The 21417-nt window shown below is 38.2% G+C and overlaps 1 protein-coding gene across 1 annotated transcript; it reads right to left on the bottom strand.

Moving 5' to 3' along the window:
- Nucleotides 1-1167: 1167 nt before the first annotated feature.
- LOC126807851 (NACHT and WD repeat domain-containing protein 2) lies at nt 1168-21079 on the bottom strand. Its single transcript, XM_050532688.2, has 8 exons — nt 20746-21079; nt 18388-18476; nt 14978-15094; nt 11689-11892; nt 10562-10706; nt 9424-9649; nt 6430-6766; nt 1168-5811 (listed from the first exon to the last, which is right to left on the bottom strand). Exons 1-8 carry the CDS (start codon nt 20921-20923, stop codon nt 2029-2031), a joined length of 5079 nt encoding a protein of 1692 aa, XP_050388645.1. The 5' UTR covers nt 20924-21079; the 3' UTR covers nt 1168-2028.
- Nucleotides 21080-21417: the final 338 nt, after the last annotated feature.

Consider the following 21417-nt stretch of genomic DNA (forward strand, 5'->3'; position numbering starts at 1 on the left):
ATGTAGTTGTTCCAAATCGAAAGATAAATGCTTCAAACCTGAGTCAGAAGTGAACAGACTGAGATAATGCGTTCAAAGCAGACTAGTGTGTGTGTGTTTCCCCAAAGAACTGGGACGTGAAGGGTCTATAAATTATAAAGCCCTACCCCTCAGGTTCTGTACCCCACTAGGGGGGTTGGATGGCCGGGCTGAATGGTTAGCACGTGCGCACTGTACCATGAAGTCTGTCATTGAGTCAACTGGTGGTTTCGAATCCTCGGTTGTACGTGACAAGGAGTAGGGTCGCCTGTCCAACCTCGTGGGTTTTCTCCGGGTCCTCCGGTTTCCTCCCACTGCTAAAGACCCCTACGCACAAGCGAATTATTGAAATAAAATTAAACAATATGTTAGTACCGAAATGACCTAGTTTGTGTCGAGTGGACGTTAAACCCCATTTCTCTCTCTCTCCCTCTCTCTGTCCCCCACTACCCGGTTTAAGCTCTCTACAGCGAATATGGTAGTGAGTGTCCATAAGGTCAGACTTTTGCACGAAACAGAATTTAGCTCATATACTTGTGATTTACAAACTTCTATTCCCTTGTATCCCTTAGGCATGGTCAGCATGTATAACCCGATAGCGAGTACGCGGGCATCGATATCAAATCCTGGAAGTATCAAGACCATAGCCAGCCAAAAATGTGAACTGCAAATTATAGAAGTGGTACAACATATTCTAGATGTGATTTCAGATAGCAACGTATGATATGTAATTAAGCTTTTAATTTTTTGAGACTGGGTCTAAATTCCTGGCATTCATGAGTTCATTGATGGGAGCAAATTCTTGTGAACGAGAAGATAAGAAATGCGATAGAATCTTGAGGCCTGCACGATAAATCCGCCAGTTTTGTGAGAGTTGACAGAACATTTGTACAGTCTGGCGTCCCACGACCCACTCACTACATTAGTGGTACTACTAACTGGGCGATTCACTATAACCGTGAATATAATAATGATGAGAGAGCATAAGACCACAGCTCAAGAGTGAAAGAATGATGATATAACGGAATCGAGCGCCCAAAAATTTCATACAGCACCCCTTCCGCCCTGAAAAAAAAAATCCGCGCATGAACCTGATACACTAATTTACAAAACAAAAAACCCAAAAAAAACAAACAAGATAGATATGTTTAATAATATTTAATAGACAGAAAATACATCTACCGTAGCACTATAAGATTTGGTCATCATATCCAAACTGTTTTAGTTTAAAGCAAAATTCTAGTTTTGGGGTCTGTATGCCAGCAAACTAGCTAATTAATGTTAAAAATGGGTTGAATTTTGCTTATTATTCATGATTTCCAGGCAAATGTATAAGAGCGTAAACATGTATGACATTTTGGGAAATTCTCGAAAGAACAGCATCTACCCATAATCAAAATGAAACCTTACTGTACTTTCCAACGACATTTTACAAATCTGATACGTCTGCTGGAACTTGTAGATTAAGACCCTTGGGGACATGTAGGCACGGAATCTTAATGGGGACCCCCAATCAAAGAAGAAATAAGATCGTGGTGAATTGTTTTTGAGCCATATTTGTTTTATATTTATTAGTAAAATACGCTATTACCAACCGTGTAAACAACTCACAAGGTATCAGTAAGTTTTGAGGCTTATTTTAAAATATCTTTGTTTGTGTTATTTTTATTTTCTGTACCACCCTTTTAGCCATGTGACTTCTGGGACCTCAGGAACCCCTAGTTGATCCGTCTCTGGGTATTCAAAATTGACAGGAATGAAGAATTAATTGTGGTCTATACCCATGTTGTTTTCAAGTTTCATAAATGGAGTTATTCCCCCTTACCAGTAGATTATTGAGCAGAAATTGAAATGAACAAGTGTATCACCGAAGATTAATTTGAGTAACGTTGAATTTTTATGATTTTTTAAACATATGCTTCAAACTGAATGATGCATAGGCCTACGTTTTATCATCCATTTGGTTTTATAGTTAGGTTTCAAGGGAATTAACCACGTGTTTCTTTTAAGTTACGATATAACACAAGCCTGTGATTTCTGTGCACCGCGAGCCTTGGCCACGAATCGTGCGACCTGTAGCGCCGTTCCCATGGCAATTTTGCTATTTATTACTTCACCGTTAGCGTTAAACTTTAAAGAAGTGTTACTCTTCGCGTGAACTTGTCGACTGGGCAGTGATTTTATTAGTTCGCCACTTCCTTCGTCATCGGGATCAGCAAGTGCCAGGTAGGTGACGCTGCCGTCAACCGTTCCTATGGCAATTTTAGTACCGTCATCATTACCCACCATCACCTTGACTTCCGCTTGAGGTTTGAATGTAGCAATCTTTTTACCGTCTGAAATTCTAAACACACGAATTGTCTTATGACCGGAATGATAATATAAGATATGTTTGTCATTTTTTGTAAACATTACGTCGATTGAGAACACCCCCTCTGCTACTCTGGGTATGAGAGTTCTTACATTTTTTCCCGACTTGGTGTCAATGAGTTGCAACCCTCCTCGACTAGGAGCATCAAAGCCTGTTTTCCCGTTAGATGTCGCCACACCGTTCCATTTATAAACTGATCGCACTAGTGTCTTTTTCTTTAAGTCTAATATGTTGGCCTTCTCTGAGTCTATGACGGCTATAAATTGTGAGTCGTGGGGTAGTGACACAAGATGGGTGTAATCTTTATAATTGTTATATTTTAGTTGCAAATTGTACATTAATGTTCCCACCTTCGCGTGATATACACCAATTACGTCACCACTTTTATCCATGGCGGGAACTGCTAGATTCAACTCGTCTTTAGTTAATATTGGCGCGCGAAAATTTTTCACGTTGTATTCGAATTTGAAAATAAATTCTGTATCCGGAATACTAAAACAAACACACAATCCTTTCCCTGTTGGCGATTTGGATAGCGCTAACACGCGACTGTCACCGTCATAGAGTAATATGTGTTGCACGTCGCCGATAGGAAGTGAAGTCAGTGCTGTATCTTGAGATAATTCCCACAATACAGCATTGCCAGATTCTATTGATATGACGTATTTTCCATCTTTTGTAATCACGGCATTTGTTATAACCGATCCTCTAGCATTACTGGTAAATGTCTTTTCTAGACGACCGGTTAACAGATTCCATACAGCCACCATATTTCTAGTAGTGCTTACACACAGGTCCGTGTTAGACGCCATGTCGAGGGTTTCGATTGGCTTTTCAAGCCTATCTATTGGATGGACGTCTTCCAAGATTTTATCAAAGTTCCAAACTTTGATGGTTTTGTCAATAGATGCTGAGATAATAATGTTACAACTTGCCGAAACGGCGGAAATTGCAATGATTCGTCCAAAATGAGCATCTAGAATTTTCACCAAATTACCCTGTTTTACATCCCATACATAAATGTTTTTTCGGACAGTAGAAACAACGAACTCGTTCGCTTTCGTAAAAACGACAGGACTCGTCAATTGATTCCTTGTGGGAATATTTCGGGCGCCGGGTGGAAGTTTTAGGTCCCTTCTCGTTGAGGACCTTAGATCCCACAGCTTAAATCCCATTGCCACTGTGGCGATTAGATATCTTTCATCCAACGATAAAGCCATAGCAAATATATTATCAGTATTTTCGGATATAGTTTTGGAGTATTTCCAAGCCTTCTCCTCCCTCCGATATAAAACGACTGCGTTGTCACTTATTTCAATACAAGCATAAAGAGTCGCACGATCTTTAGACACGGCAATAGCACTATGGAACTCGAATGCCGCAAAAGACCCATCGTCGCTCTCAAGGGCCATTTCATTATTATCGTCTTTACCACTGTTAACTACCACAAAATTGGAGTCGCCTGTGCTCAAATTTACAAAGATGACCGGCATATTTAACTCTGATTCCTGTCTAGAAATAAATGTTCCGTCAATTGTATACAAGTACCACGCCCTATCAGTGCACATAGCTATATGTGTATTGGACAGATAACTCCCAAGTATAGTCTCCTGTTTGTCTAGATAATTGGCAGTAATAACTTTAAAATCACCCGTTTTTATGGCACAGATCACAACTTGGTTATTATTCGTATTACTAACAGAGTATTTATCGTTTGGGGATATGTGTAGATTCTGCATGATGCCTCCAATTCCTGGGGTGATATTCCGGATAATTTCTCCTGTGTGGAAATCCCATATAATGATCTTGTTTGACACGGACACGAGATATTTTCCGTCCGAGGTAGTTCCAATTCCAAATGGGGCGAATGGATGACCTTCGAGAGAATATTGTAAAGGACCGCTTGGAGTGTGAAGACAGTGATAAGCTGGAACCAGAGCACAATCTGCTAAACCGTGAGTATCACACTGTTCTATCAAAGCTTGGATTTTAGGGTTATGGCCGTAAAACGGTAGTAGGCGACCAATGATCTGTGGTCCAAGCATGTCAGGATGATGACTTAAAATGGAACTAGACAGACGGATCGTGTCGGCGATTAATTTGACATCATTATCATATTTGCTCTGCAGAAGATCTTCAAAATCTGCCAATACGCTTTGGAGAGGCATGGAGCTCAACTTGGCATGAAGCCATTTGTAGTTGAAAAGAACTTGGTCGTACAGTTCATCGTGTCGATGAGATCGAAGGAGATGATACGGAAGTTCGCTAAGTTTTCTAAGATTGTGTCGAAATACCCGGCCGTCTTTATCAACAAATTTCAATGGTTGTGCTGGTACTTTCCTGTCTCCTTCACCTTTCTTCTCCGACAGACCAAACCTTTGTCTATGTAGCTCTGTATATTCAAAAGGTTTCGGTACACCCCCTCCCCAGGTCCCAAGGAAATAATCAGCAAGATTAGAATGCATGTCTCTAACGAAATTCAAGTTTTTAAAGTAGCGTTCTCTTGCTGCGTCAATGAACTGTCTATGGTACCATCCTATAACATTGACACCATCTGCTTCCTTTTCACTCAAGTATCCTGGCAAATCATTCCTGATCCTGGTCCACAACAGCGGGGGAATACGTCGGACAGGAGGAAGGTGATACTGATAAACGTCATTTAGCACTTTGTCGTCTAACGAGAGAAGATCTTCGAGCTCAGCCTCAGAAACGCCGCTCTTTGTTGCCGTTATGAAACCGAGAGCATGAGATACCAGTGTCTTACCATGTCTGGATTCTATTCTTTTAAAAAGTTCCATGATGCTGTCATTGATGGTGAAAGAAAGTTTGGTCATGTTTGGCATGGTATACGATTTCCATTTACAAATCTCGTCAAACACCAATTTAACAAACAATGGTAGGTTACACCGTGAGATAGCATCATTTACAACCGTCCATTGCTCTTCGGACACATTTCGTTTTGCGTCATTAAGCCAAAGTTTCAAGATGGTACTGCTTAGATTTTCACCCAGGGGTAACACCTCAACATAATTAGCGGTGTCTTCAATCAGGACTTTAAGAGTTTGCAGCAGGTCGAAGTAGTTGGGTAGCGTGGACAGGATCAAACGAGCATGTTCTGGTAGAGTAGTTGGTATCCAAGTCAACTGGTGTGCACCCTCGGATCCGGATAACTGATCAAGTGAATCTAAAAATATAACAAGAGGTTTGTCCTCTGTCACAAAAGATAGCAATTTTTTAAAATGTTGTGTTAATGGAGCAAGGTCGCTTGGTATTTCATCCAGGTCTTGCAGGTAAACAGTCGAAAGTTGTTTGCACAGACTAGTCAGCAAAGGAATTATGCTTGAACTTCTCGGTGTGGTTCCTAAAAACCTCAAAATGACCACCGGTTCTATGTTCCTTGTCGTCTTGAACCATGTGCGAACCTGAAAACAGAAAAAAACATGTGTTTCAGTTTTATAACCAAGATTTATAAGCCTTTTGAACAAAGCCCCGTGAAACAGCAAAAACCCTTCATGTTGACCTTATTGCTCAATTGTGTCCTGCATTTTCCATACGATTTCTGTTTGGACTATAATGATTAGGATTGGCAGCACCATAATTGTTATTGGTGCTTCACGCTTTGATAATAGCAGTAGCACAGGCTTTGATACTAGCGATGGCACACGCTGTGTTAGTAGCCCTGTCACTAGTTTTGTTAGTAGCTGTATCACAAGCTTTGGTTATAGTCGTATTACACAAGCTTTGGTACCAGGGTTGTTTCAGTATTGCTAGTAGTGGCCCATAATCTTCCTTAGTCCTTAGTAATACTTTCGGACGCATATTAGCTGCCCTATTAGTAGACGTAGCTAAGCGTATCACCCAAAACTTTGTTGGTAGTCAAATCAGGAGACAGACAGATACACTGTGTATTTGCAGCACATTATTTAGGGTTACTCTTGTAAATGGCCTGGGAAAGTTCTCGATAAGAACCTCTTGGGTGAGCACGGCATCAATACATCAGATAATAGTATTAACGAAAAAGCAAAGGCGTTTACTTATACCTGACTAGCACCTTTGGCCATCAATGACGTTTTCCCACAACCACTTTCACCATACAATACGAAAGGCTGGTGAGACGCATTCTTCCCCAAAATATAATCCTTGATTTTCTCTACCACCTCCTCGCGGCCCTGGAAAACCTTACAGAATTGCTGGCATGAATGCAGGTGCTGGAGCGGTTCTGAATATACTGGGTCGCTGGCTAACTTCTCATGCTTCGCCATGGCATTGTCAATAAGTCTTACCACATTATTATAGAAATGTTCACAGAACTGGTTAAAATATTCTCCATGGGATTCTGGATCGATTCCATCTTTCCCGCTCCATTCAACAGTAAATCTGAAATAAGGCCACATACTAGTAAATAAACAATTTTCCAATTAATTAGAAAAAAATATTCCAATTTAAAAATAATAATTATTCTATTTTCACGTTCCACTGGACTAACTCAAGTGCAATAAATTTGAATATCATCATAAAATTCACCGAATCGTGTAAATCCTGCAGTATATAGGAGTTATATGGAAGTAACAATTCCATTCAACCAAGATGAAATGTCTGAGATATTCTATTCCTCTGTTAAAATTGTTAATAATTTCCCGTTATTAAATACATGTATTCTAAAACTTTCCTACGATGATCAAAGCAACAGAAATTGATTGAAATACCCCCTACCCGTCCCTTTGATGTTCCCGTGAATAAGACAGACGCACATAAAGCGACTAACTAATCAAAAATCAGAAAAAGCCTTGGTATATATAATTCCAATCTTGAAATATATCAACAGACAACATCAGATTATAATCACAAAAGGTCAGTGAATTTAGGAATCCATAGAAATATCTTACATTAGTAAGCTTTTTTTCTCAAATACCTTACATAAAAAGACTTTCTTCCCAAATACATTACACCGGAAGGCGTTTTTTTCAAAATACCTTACACAAAAGGGCTTTCTCCTCAGCTATCTTACGCCAAAAGGCTTTCTTCCCAAAAACCTTATACCAAAAGGCTTTCTTCCCAAATACCTTACACTAAAAGGCCTTTTCCTCAACTACCTTACACTAGAAGGCTTTCTTCTCAACTATCTTACACCAAAAGGCTTTCCTTCCTTCTACTCTTCGGGGTTGGGATTATAATTGAACCCTATTAAACACTAACGTTGAATCTTTCAAATACATGCATCAAAAATTACGATCTTCAATAACTAAGTATCCAGATTATTACTGGAAAGATAATTGTCATCAAATAAACCAAACTACGTCATGGATGTAATTCATTATAAAATGATTTATTTCATATTAATGTGGTAAACGATCCTAAATGTTCTTGTGGTAATTTATAAAAAATGAAGAACATTATTTCCTCGCATTGGTATGATGCAATTCTTGTGGAACTATTTAATAGATATTTTAGTATTGGGTAACACAGAATGGTCAAATGAAATAAATACACAACTTTCACAAATTCATAAAACTTTTCAAAAGGTTTAAATGTTGTTTTTTTAATTGGAGGATACCATTTTCTTTAGTATCTCGTTTGTATTTTTAAGTTTGTCATCACGTTTCTTCATACTAAACTTGCGCTGTCTGTCTAAAACTAGCTCGCTTGAGAACATACACTAAACTGTATAGTTGACAGGAATTTGAGAATTATCTATTTCCCTTCCATTTAGTAAAATTGAAAATGTTTATTCAATCGTTGTGTGTATGACAGATGTGAAAGTAGATTGTTCTCTGTGTACAGAATGCACGTTTCCCCACCGACTGATAATCCAGAACATATTCTGCCTTGTAGATTAATTCTTAAATAAGAATTTATCTAACGTGGAAAATACTGTAATCGCCACACGAATTGTTTTTTTTTTTATATAGAACTGGTAAGTGTGTGAGACTTTACGAATATATCTAGTTTGTCTCTCTCAACAGAGTTCAGATTCTCTCGACCTTATATCGGAAGATTAAACAAGGAGACTACGCTAATCTAATTCATTTTATTTAAAATCCGTTTAATATTTGACAATAAAATATGCTGATAAATCAAAAAAAAACAAACATTGCTAAAATAAAATTACAAGAAAGTTTTGCTAACCTGAAAATAACGAGTTACAGCAAAATATATCCACGTCTGTATCTTGAACTATTGTTTGGCGACCATTTTATGATTTTGTGAATGAAAGAATTGCAAGGTGTGTTCGATCGTCCTTATCTTGAAATAATCAATTAAAACAACCATAGGCTGTTTGTTCCTGTTATAATATGTCTTAATCCTTGAATTATCAGATTGGCAGATAACCATCTGGTCTGGGTGATATTTCCCGGTAATTCTGTAAAGATGTCGAACATCAAAGCTCCCATTTCAGCTTAATTCTATAGATTTAGTGATAAGGTTACGAGTTATTGTCATTGCAGTGTGTTCTATATAAGAGCGATTTTCTATTTTATTTTTATATCATGGCTTCGAAGACTGTAAATTTAGCTATAGTGTCGACAGAGGGCAGGTCAGCCTATACTATCTGATAAGAGAAGTATCCAAAGATTAATGTACTTTATCAGGTTGTTTTAAAGAGTGTCAGCTGATTGTTCAGCACCTGCTGTTTATAGGTTAATTATTATCGATATCCACATCCGCTGTATGATATAATGATAAGATACCAGATTACGCACTTAGGATATTTATCTCTGAGGAGGTCCATGTGTATCTGATTCGATATTCAAATCCTAAATACCACTTTGAAGTTCATTGCCCGGGGATTTTTATTGTTTGGTCATTCATAATTCTCCAGATATAGCCCAACGCCCGCAAACCACCAATCCTTATCGTCATAAGATACAACTCCACAGACACCACACAAAAGGATTCAAATGTAATTCCCAGAGAGCCATTCAGCGCCTACAAAATACCCGATCAAAATCAGGATATCACCCGTTATGGAGGAGGAAGTTAAACGCTGCTACTAAGTCAACCGTAATCGACAGTACAGAATTGTATGAACCTACCTGGCCACGTTACTAGGCGGCAGCCGTTTTGGAATTTTATCATCCCGCAAAGATTTCAGAAACTTCTGCGCCTCGCCATCTAAATTCCTGGCTGCAAAATCAACAAATTTGCCAGCAAGTCGGAGAAGAGTGACGTTGATATTCGAAATATCTCGGATGTAAGCTAGACAATGATCTTCTGGATCAGGAGCTTTCAGACAACCTCTGACAATCTCTCTTTCTGTCACTGAAATTCATAAAAGAAAAGTTACTACATTTCAGAAGATGACCCCCGTCAAGACCGATCGCATCAAGTCTTGCTTGTAAATCGTTTTTTTTTTGTTTTTTTTTTCATTTTGAGTGAAGCCTGTATCGTTACAGCCTCGGGACTGCACAGCACAGTGGACGCTGATCTTATGTGTGTCTATTACATGCGGTGTCTGTGTATATTGTGTCCTATTCGTAAGTTTGTCTTGTGTAATTGTTTCTATGAACACCGTTTGGAAATTGCATCACTCCACACAATGGTCAGTAAAAGTCCCAGATTTGGGGCACTTCATTTTGCTGGATAGAATAATTCTCACATTTTTCCTTTCATATCCACTAAAATTTTATTTTTTTCATCATTTAGTCAGTGCCCGAAAAAGTCGATGATTGCCCGAAAAAAATTGGTGGATGTTATATTTTTCAAAATTCCAAACCCAACATGTATTCAAAACATACTGACAGGCACCCGAAGGCGTTTAGTCCTTATGTAAACGTCTAAGACGAGACATGGACCACATTCAACTTTGGGACATTCATACACGAAAACTAAATAATTTTCATTTTCTGATCAGTGCAAATTTTAGTTATAGTCTGCATTCTTAAGATATTTTTTGCTCTATACTACGCCACTGAAAGTGGCTGAAGTCGTTAGATATTTAGCTTTAGTCCATTAAAGGTTCAATTCTTAAGATATTTTATCTCTAGGCCATTCTTAAGATATTTAAATTTCTTGGTCATAACTGAAATCTATTTAAACAACTACTAAATGTTCAGTTTTCACCGCAAAAACAAATCCCAAAAATCTGTTCATTTCAGGGTATAGCGGATTAGGGATCAAGCCAAACGACACATCCAACTCCCTAAAAGATTTCGCTATATCAAAGCAACTTACCCGACATAAAGTAGTTATGCATTTGTTCTCTGTCGATTTTCTTTGTTATAAAAAGAACTTGGGCTGATTTGCGGATTATCCTCTGAAGTTTACTGAAAGTTTCCCACCACTGAGCTTGATCAATTTCTTGTAGTCTTTGGGATCGCTGAAATAAAAGGCCGGGTTAAACAGATTCCTTTTTTCATGGGCTAATGGGCTAAGTAGGTATTTTGCAAGATTCAAGTTATGTCAGTATCCATTTCTGGAAGGGGATTACTATCGTCCAGGCATCTGGTGCACAGATTAGTACAATTAAATAGAATAACGTTAACGTAAAACGGCACCGATACGAAACACTTACCCAAAAATGGTAATTGTCCCGCCCTAATAGCTGATGCATCTATACTTTCTCTTGGGGAACACCATACCCACAACCTCCTCGGCTTACAGGCCGAGGGAAATCATCATATAGTGGATAGGAAACTTATATTTAGCTTATATTTAATGTCATAGCTGTGTGTATAGTTTCCTGTATATAACCATTGTATTATGGATGTTATAAAGGTATAAAAAATATAGTTAAACCAACAAAGTGTTCCAGGGTCAATTGATCCTTGGAGTTTTATACACAACGTGATGTCAAAGTTGGTTCCTAATGGACTGTAGTGTCACAGCACGACATACATATACATGTACACCTCTACCAGGATAATTTAACTAACTTAGTGTGTGTGTTGGGGGGGGGGGGCAACACCAGATATACGTACTTGACAACCAGACTACCAGGCACATTGATTATCTACATCCCTGCTTACATTAGGGACATGGTTGAGTTTATTGTAGCAAAACAGAGATTCAAACAAGAATTGCAACAGACGTTACTAATAGGTACCGATGACATCTCTACATATCTTTCGCTTATTTTATTTTATATAAACTATAATTTGGCGGTTTTCTTATATTTAGATGTAAATCCCACTAAATGTATTTTCATACTTAAACAAAGAATCTTACCGAAGAGTGTCGTATTAAGTATTTAATCTAGGCATTCCACCCTTACGAATAAAAGCCGTATCGAAACGCAGAAACTCATCTTTCAGTTTAACAGATTGTGATGAATATCAAATAGCTCGCTGAAGGGAACTTACCTTGTTATTGAAGTTTGTAAGGATAGAACTGATTGGTTGAATTACGTATACTGGCGGTACGGAATTGTTGTCACGTCGGTACCATTCGTCTAATAAATTCAACTCACTCTGAACATTACGGGCACATTCACGTAACATTTCAAACTCTGATGCCAGTATATGGGTAGGTATTGGTCGATATCCATATTTCTGTCCAAGAAAAACCTAGATAAAGGGAAGATAGAAGGGATTTCAGGCGAAAAATGTTTAGTGGTGGTCTGCTGATTTTACTATTCGAATATTCCATTCAATTCAAGACACAAATTCTTGGGCTGACTTCGATATATTCAGATCATATTTCATTACTATTCGAGTATTCGTTTATTTGTACTTTTACAAGTACTAATATTGTCGGGGGGGGGGGGGTGCATGGCCGAATGGTTAGCGCGCGTGCGCTGTTGTTTAGACTCTCCGGTTATACGTTACAAGGGGTAGGGTCCAACCTCGTGGGTTTTCTCCCGGTCCTCCGGTTTCCTCCCACTGCTAAAGACCCCTACGCGCAAGCGTATTATTGAAATAAAGTTGAACCATATGTTGGTCCCGAAATGAACTAGTTTGTGTCGAGAGAACGTTAAACCCCATTTCTCTCTCTCTCTCTCTCTCTCTCTTTCTCTCACACACATACAATACAAATAAAATTTATGTTAGATCGGTAAATAAATAAACATGGCTGATCAAGAGAGGTAACATTCGTCCACCAACAGCTTCGTCTTCCGCGCCGTTATAAGAATCGTCATCCCCTGACCTTATTATTCCTGAAAATCTGGCAAAGTGAGTACCATTGCTGTAATTTACGTTTATGAGTTGGGAGCCACGGTGGCTGGATGAGTAAGGTTTAGACTCACTGACCAGGACCTCTCATTTTTGATCCCGGTGTTGGCCAAGAAAGTTTCTGTAGAGTTAAGTACACGACAAATTGACAGAGTTCTTTACGTGCGTGCACGTCGACGAGTAAAGAGCTGGACTTTAATTCCACATTTCATTCGAACAACTTGATCACTGACACAGGGAATACCAGGATGGAGAATCACTAAGAACTTTCTCAGCCAACACACCCTGGTTAGCGAGCCAGTGACATACTCGCTGAGCTGTGATTAATTACAGAGATTGCGTGATATGGAATTATTGCGATTAGACAGCTGGTGGTTACGTGGTCAACTAGAGCGTGGTATCATGGATGCCAATCAGGTGTCATGATAATTTTACCCATTAAATATAATCAAGGTATCAAATTTGACTTTCGGCGAAGGAAATAAGATAAATTCGACAAAACGTGGATAACTGTCGATCTGACCATTTATAGACCTACTGTTATTTTACCGCTATTAGATAATTACTGTAGCCTGTTACGTTTAAATTACAACAACGTTAAATTGAGTAGAAATCTGACACTGAAAGATAATTCTACCATATAATTGTTGATGGTTTAAAGAAAGAACAAGCAAGTATCCCTTACAGACCAACTGTAACTATGCCAAAACAAAATTTATACTAATGGACGTTAAACCCCATTTCATTTCATTTCATTTCGGAAGGACGAGACGCCCGATACCACCAGGTTACCAAGCCTGTGCCTTCCTCACTGAGCCACCGCGGCCCCACCCGCTATGACGGACTCATGGCACCGTGGGAATGTTGGTGCTGTGAATGCGACATATTCACGGAGTAAGTATCCCTATAGGATTTGATGTGTGTTTTTCCGAGTTGAATTGGCATCTATAAGTCTAAATGTTTATAGAACGTAACTGCTTCCAGTGCTTTTCACGGCGATAGGAGATATCATTTCCGATAAATTGGCTAAAATCAAGGTGTTGAAAAAATGTCCAATTTTCAATTTATTCAACGAGATCCATCGATCTTTCCTTTTATTACAATTAAATAATAGAACGACAGTAAATCAATATGGCCGCCAATAAAAACCAATTTCATTTAATCACCCTGGCCACTTGAAGCCAATTCCATATCACTACGCTGTAGGTGGAAGCGGAAGTGCTCGTTGCTAACCAAATTATTAAACAATAAAGTCACTAAACTTGTTAATCGCGTCAAAGGGCAAAATACTTGAAATGGCATTACGCCTAAAGGACTGGACGATGCAATAGCGTTATATTCCCTTATCAAAGGCGTTTAGTTCTGATAAAAAAAATAACCATTGTATGCCTATGATTAACATATTAGGACAATTAATTCCCAATGTATCATTCATAATATCAAATTGCCTTATTTTGCTCTAAAGGTAATCAACCATGCCATTAAATAAAGGAAATACAATTAGTTTGTCTCTTCAGGTAAAACGTACAATCAATGACTAGAAATCCATACAGATTAAATGGGAATTAATGGCATATCAAATCCAGCTTATTGCGCATTCTTTGACAACAACAAGACTCCACACAACAAAAGTTCAAAACAGAATTTGCCAACCAATTTAATCTCTAGTGAATTAACAAGAAACAACATGGTGCAATTTCTACCAACGCAGTTGCATTTTCTAAAAGGTGCAGGAACAAAAACCGAAAAGTTACCTATGTATAGGCCTATAAGGCCATATATATTCCTGAGAAATCTTGAAGTTTATGGAGTTTAATAATCAAAGATAGCCTAAAAAACAGATACCGACAACTGTCGTTGAACCGAGTGTTTATGTCGAATTCGTGCAGGTGGTTAAAATTTCTTAATACTAATAATAACATAGTTTGTCAACTTTGTCACCCGGGCCGAAAATAAATGTCACATTATCACTTTTTGTTAATACGAGCTACATTGTAGTATTTATAACGTTAACACGGATTAGTTATAAGAAGGGGCATAGTCCCGACAGAGCGTTGAAAAACCATTGAAAATCAGTAGGATAATCCTCTTACACTACCAAGCAACATATTCAATACTATGACTTTTGGGTATAACTATACCCCACCACTCCTCCCCCAAACCCGCTAACTCTCACATCAGTTAAATGGATAGCTGTTATACATACGGATGCAGGGCGGAGGGGCTGATAAGGAAAGCTGTCTAGTCGTTCGGATGGGACGAAAAACCGAGGTCCCGTGTACACATTGGCGTGCACGTAAAAGATCTCTTGGCAGTTGGAATTCGATATAAGAGTAGGCCGTAGTGCCGCTGTCCGGGCATAATTTCCCTCATAGCACACTGTATGGCGTATGCCCGTCTTCATTAGCCCAGGTTAGGAGCAGAACAGTAGGACGTTAAACTCCATTTCATTTCATTTCATTTCGTTATACATACGTACCACGAAATTTGGTCCAACAGACAGTCTCTGACAATTATCTATTTCCTGCATACATAGATGAGTAGTCATATGGTCATCTGTAGCTTCATCTCTTACTCCCCATCTCATATCAACCACCTGTACAAAAATAAACAATATACAATTTAACACAGACATACACAGATATCAAATTCTGTGACCTTTTAGAAACACAGTTGATGCCCGATCATGATAATGTTTTGGAAATGTACCCGCTTTCGAGTTTTGCGTTTGTGGATTGTTTCCTTTGTTGTGCGGTTGTTTTCATTTTGGTTGAAACCAGTATCACTATTGTACGCCTAACATCCACCCCTGGGATCCATTCAGTTTATTTGATAGCAATTTGATTTTTTTATCATATGCAATGTCAGTGTTTGTTGTGTATTGTCCGCCTGTTTGTCTTCTAGGTTTTTGTCTGTTTGTGCCTGGTTCGATATTCTCCTACACCTAACATTACAGCTATCACATGGTTTCATTGATAAATACCCGATTTGCTACTCTGAAATTGGTTTCATCGAACACAGCCTGAAAGCGTGAAAATAAAATCTCAAAACGATTCCTGTATGGTATGACCAATAACTCGCGAATAATTCTCGGACTTGCCGAGATTTCTGATTATGACCAATTTGATTAAAATATAGATCTATGTCAGAGGTCGTACGCGCGGCTATAGAAATCGAAACGAAATAGAATCTGTGTTTTAATCAGATTGGATTATGGCAATTGTACACTACGATCTTTAGAACAATTAGAAGTATTCAATGACATAAATATCGAATAATAACTCACTGCATTGCTAATAAGACAGTGTGGACCGACTATATATAATGTGGACAAGATACGAAAACTGTGATAGCATTAATAAGGGGCCTATATTAAGGGGTAAATCTCGCGAACCGAAATTTTATCAAACTGATGTGAACTTTTATGTAGATCTATTCATTTCCTATTTCAAATTTAGGGATGCCATTGTGCAACAGGAATGTTCTGGATACATGAGGACCTAGAACGTTTTTATAAACATGTTAAAATCTCATATTGCACTGGTGCTATTCCAGCTGAAAGATATGTCATTTTAGTTGTTGATGTTGTAGCAACCTTGTTACCAAGGTAAACAAATGGAAGTATGTTATCAACAATGTGGTATCAGTTATGATACGGAACTCAACCCTCAACGTCACCCAGAGAATAAACATCCCCCACAGTGTTATTCAGTCACCAATCTGATAACATCATCAACTCTTCATACGGTACTTGATGTATTCCATTTTAAAGGAGAGAGAGAGAGAAATGGGGTTTAACGTCCACTCGACACAAACTAGGTTATTTCGGGACTAACATATGGTTTAATTTTATTTCAATAATTCGTTGCGCGTTGGGATCTTTAGCAGTGGGAGGAAACCGGAGGACCCGGAGAAAACCCACGAGGTTGGACAGGCGACCCTACTCCTTGTCACGTACAACCGAGGATTCGAAACCACGCCAGTCGACTCAATGACAGACTTTATGATACAGCGCGCGCACGCTAACCATTCAGCCATCCAACCCCCCACCATTTAAAGGAGAAACAAATGAAATGAAATGAAATAGGGTTTAACGTCCTACTTTTTCGCCTCAACCGGGCGAATGAAAACAGACATATCAAATGAATTGTGCTATAAGGAAAATGAAATGAAATAGGGTATAACGTCCTACTGTTCTGCTCCGAACTGGGTTAATGAAGACGAGCATACGTGATACAGTGTGCTATGATGGAAATTTTGCCCAGACAGCGGCACTACGGCCTACATTTATATCGAATTCCAACTGTCAAGGGATCTTTTTATGCGCACGCCAAATGTGTACACGGGACCTCGGTTCTTTGTCCCTACCGAACGACTAGATAGCTGTCCTTGTCAGGCCCTCCGTCCTGCATCACTCACAAGGGGGGACCAGGCCGGTAAATCTGGATGAACTTTCTCGGCCAATGCAGGGACAGAACACGCGACCTCCAGGCTAGCGAGCCAGCGTCTTACCCACTTAAACACCGTGACCCCCGTGCTATGAGGCAACTATTGCCTGGACAGCGCCCTTTCCCCGTACTCTTTGTCCAATTCCAACTGCCAAGGGTTCTTTACGTCTACGCCAACATAGACATATATGCGACCTAGGTTTTTCGTCCCATCCGAACGACTATACGACGTTCCTTGCCAGACAATACAATTACGGTTAGTGGTAAGAAGAAATATCGATTACAGTTCCTGGTCCGTCTATAGATTAGGGCCAATACTGGCTAGGCTACACTTTACTTTATCCATTAATTGACGTCTACAGTGCAACTTCTGTGATGGTTTTTTTTTTTCATTTTCGCCTGAAGGGTCCCATGCGACCACTTTCCTTAATTTTACAAAAGTAGGGACTGTCAGGTGTTCTTAATAGATATCTATTTCGACAATTAAAATAATAGACTTAGGTCAGATACCATCTTGGTCTAGCGATGGTCGTGGGCAGAAATGAATTATCGTTTCTACACTGACAGATCGTTAACAGAAATTAAAGATGTCAGCAATATATCAGTCGATAGTAATGTGAACTTTAAATTGTCTTAACTTATGTTAGGGCTGTTTTTAGGCCAATACGCTTTTTTGGTAAGACTAACTTTTATTATATATGATATGGTCCAAAAGTCTATATTTGTCGTATATTCTGACATCTTGGATCTTTAATGGAGCAACTGATGAAATTGCGTACGAGGAACATATTATTACTATCATGACATGTGATAATATCAACTGATTATATCGTTAACAGAATAAACATCCCCCGCAGTTATAATGTCAACTAGATGATTCAGTGGTTGGGAATATATCGTCTGGTCTAGACGATGACACAGTGCTGTGTTCGTTTAATTTGAATGATATATATTGCATTCTAACAATTGTTCTATTGTCTTCTGTTGTCCCATCGGATTTATTACGTACCAAGAAATTACATCACATAACAACTTGATAAACTCTTTTTTAAATGAATACAAGAATGTTTGGGTCGCGTGGTAAAGGAACGGGTCTCTCAACTAGAATATACCTTTGAATTGTCAAGCTCGATTCCCACGTGTCAGGGGCAGCGCCTAACGGTGTGGCAAGTACAATGTTGCCCAGCCGTACGGACGGGACGAAAACCCGATACAAGAAGAACAATCTGACAGCAGATGTAATAATTAAAAGAAAAACCGGAACATAGAACAGATGAACTATGGGATATCGCGAATGGCGTTACACACGGTTCCGTACTAGGACCCTTCATCTTTCTGTATGTTTATGACCGTTTTCCCCAAGCATTACAACCGGCCAAAATCCTCCACACAAATAACTCGTAATTATACTTTTGTACTAGAAGTTAAGATGGGTACCTACCTGAAATTCTAATCCATGGCGTTCCCGACAGAATTCCTTCAACTGTGGATATACTTTCTCCATTAAACAATTTCTTTCTAAAGTTGTATCTGATATATGTAAATAAAGAAGATATAACTCTATTAATTGGTGTTCTATACTCAGCTGGTATCATTAATACACGGAAGCACTTTTTGTTATGCTTTTTTTAAATTCAATTTTATGTTGAAACACTAATTATTTATATTACGTTGATAATAAATCTTCTACTGTACATCGATTGCTAATTTGTGATGGCAAAGTAGAACCCTGGCCACAAACTTCGAGATAAAAAACAACAACAGAGAAGCATATATGGCATCAAATATTGCATATAAATAAAAACTTGTACATGTTCTCAACTTAGTTTTACATATAATCTTTAATATTCTGCGTCGTAATAACCTCATCATATGTTAATATGTAACGTCATGTACTGTTGTTTCATGTCCTTGCTCTAGGTTAATATTTCGTGTCATAACCTCGTTGCAAGTAAATATGTGGCATATTAAACTTGTCCCAGATTATTATGTGGCATAACAACCTTGTGCCAGGTTAATATGTGATATAATAATATTGTATGTGGCATAATACCCTTGTCCCAAATTAATATGTGGTATAATAACCTTGTCCCAGATAAATATGTGGCATAACAAGCTAGTTTCAGAATAATATGGGGCGTAATAACCTTGTACTAATAATTTCGTCCCAGATTAACAATCTAGTTCTCGCCTCTGGGAATTAGATTGCCATTGATATATTGAAATTTAGTGATGGTACCTTCTGCGTGTACTACAATTTATTAAATATTACATACTGTTGTTATATGTTTGTTGAACAGGTTGGCTTTAATATAGGGATTAGTTTGATAAAACAAAATATGGAAACTATTAACATATGGTGAAAACCATTCATCGATTTCCTGTCGGATTTTATGTGGATTTTTTAAAAAAAAAACAAATATTAAGAAATAAAAAAATAGAACTAAGTTATCTAGAAGTAAGTGTAATATCAATATAAGGACAAGCACGTGCACGAAATGTGTGATTAATTAGTTTATTATCGTTACCATGGTGATATAAATAGATAGTAAATATTGTTTATCTTTATATCGCCTCAAACTAACAACCGGTTATCAATAAATAAACAAGGGGGCATAGTAATTTCTACACCGAATTAATTACAAATCTACGCACTGGCGTACAAAAGAACTATATTAACCGAAATATTGCTTAAATTCATCTTTAATTAGGATAATGGAACTAAAACAACTAGTGTCGGATCAATTCATTTGATTTGATAATTGTTGTTTATTTCTTGTAATGTCTGTGTAGTTTGTCTTGTCCATAGGTTTGTCTTATCGGTTTTATTTTTCGTGTAGCACGGTTCTCCTGTACTTACTCTAGCCTGTGTATGTGGCGTGTGTTTATTATTAGTTAGTAAGACGTGGCTCATCCTTGTCAGTGGTACAGGACAGATAGGGCCTGACAAGGGACAACGTATAGTGATGTGACGAAATCCCAATGTCCCGTGTACACATTGGCGTACGCGTAAAACATCCCTTAACAGTTGTAATTCGACATAAGAGTAGGTCGTAGCGCCGCTGTCCGGGCACAGTTTCCCTCATAGCACACTGTATGGCGTGTCCCCGTCATCATTAGCCCAGTCGCAGCAGAACAGTAGGACGTTAAACCTCATTTTATTTCATTTCATTTCGTTTATTATTATCAACACCATTCTTTTGGCCAGCACCATACCCACCAACAGAACCTCCATGTACAGAGGACCAACATGTCTAGAGTATATCACAAGTTTACTATGAACCGCGTTTGGTATTAAAGGTTGCATCCTTAAAATATCTTTATGACATCCGATAGTAAGTACACGGAGACCATACCACACACAACAATCAACCAGAATCCGACTGAACAAACACACGGATATTGTAAGCCGTTAGAAAACTATATAGTGAACTGATCCTGGACGGCACTAAGCGTCCGATGCGCTGTACAACTATGAGCTGTTATTGTTTCATCTTAAGAAACATTGTGAAGGTGGTTGAACCTAATTATTAGCAGCAGGAAATGAAAGAATGTGTATCTTGTACATGTTAAATAACATTTGGAGTATTCTATCCGGACAATAATCCAACAACTACAGAAGCAAATCAAATCGTTCCTCATTCTTTCAGATATCACAATATTACAAGCATCTTAAAATTGTGTTTTTATCTTTTTTTTCCTTACGTACATTTGCATTTTTGTATTCGAAAAATATGTTTAAAACCTACATACTGACGGCATTATAAAAAGAAAGGTGTTAAACGTGAAGCTAACTTACCTGTAAAAGTGGAACTTGTAAAAATCCTGACAATTCTGGAACTTAATGGCGGAAGGTTGTCTAAATGGCCGAATAGAACTTTCTCCAGTCTTTCCTTCGCTTCATCCTCGGCTTCCACAGAAACGCTGTCCGATACTTCAGCCTCTAAAACATCGCACACTTCTCCATGTTCTCTCATTTTGTATAAACTATTAATTTTATTTACGACATAACTCCCTTTGGCACTCACAAAAGTAATATTTGATGTTGAAATTCAAAACTATTTGTAGATTGTTTGAATAGTTTGCCCAGGGTAAGCTTCACGCATTAACAAGAGTTGGTTTGTCATAAAGACACAAACATCTCAACCAATTTTTATAATCACAATCCTGTCTGTTGGCTGTAAATTGTAACGTCCATTATTTAATGTGTTGCAGTCACAGTTTTGAATAAAGTTAAGAGATAAAGCAACGCATGACCACAATAAAAATAAATGGTTATGATTTTAAAAAGATATAATATCTCAACCCATTATTGTATCGCCGTTTTTCTTTTAGTATTTATTTTACAATATCACGTCCAAATCTGTTCCTGGTCTGTCTCTGCTAAAATACCCTGACAAATAATTTTACGGCATTTTCACAAAAACAAGTCCAAATTCATATAGCACAAACCAAAGACTAGTTTCAGTTT

Source organism: Patella vulgata, chromosome 9, assembly GCF_932274485.2.
Source record: "Patella vulgata chromosome 9, xgPatVulg1.2, whole genome shotgun sequence".
NCBI lineage: Eukaryota > Metazoa > Mollusca > Gastropoda > Patellidae > Patella > Patella vulgata.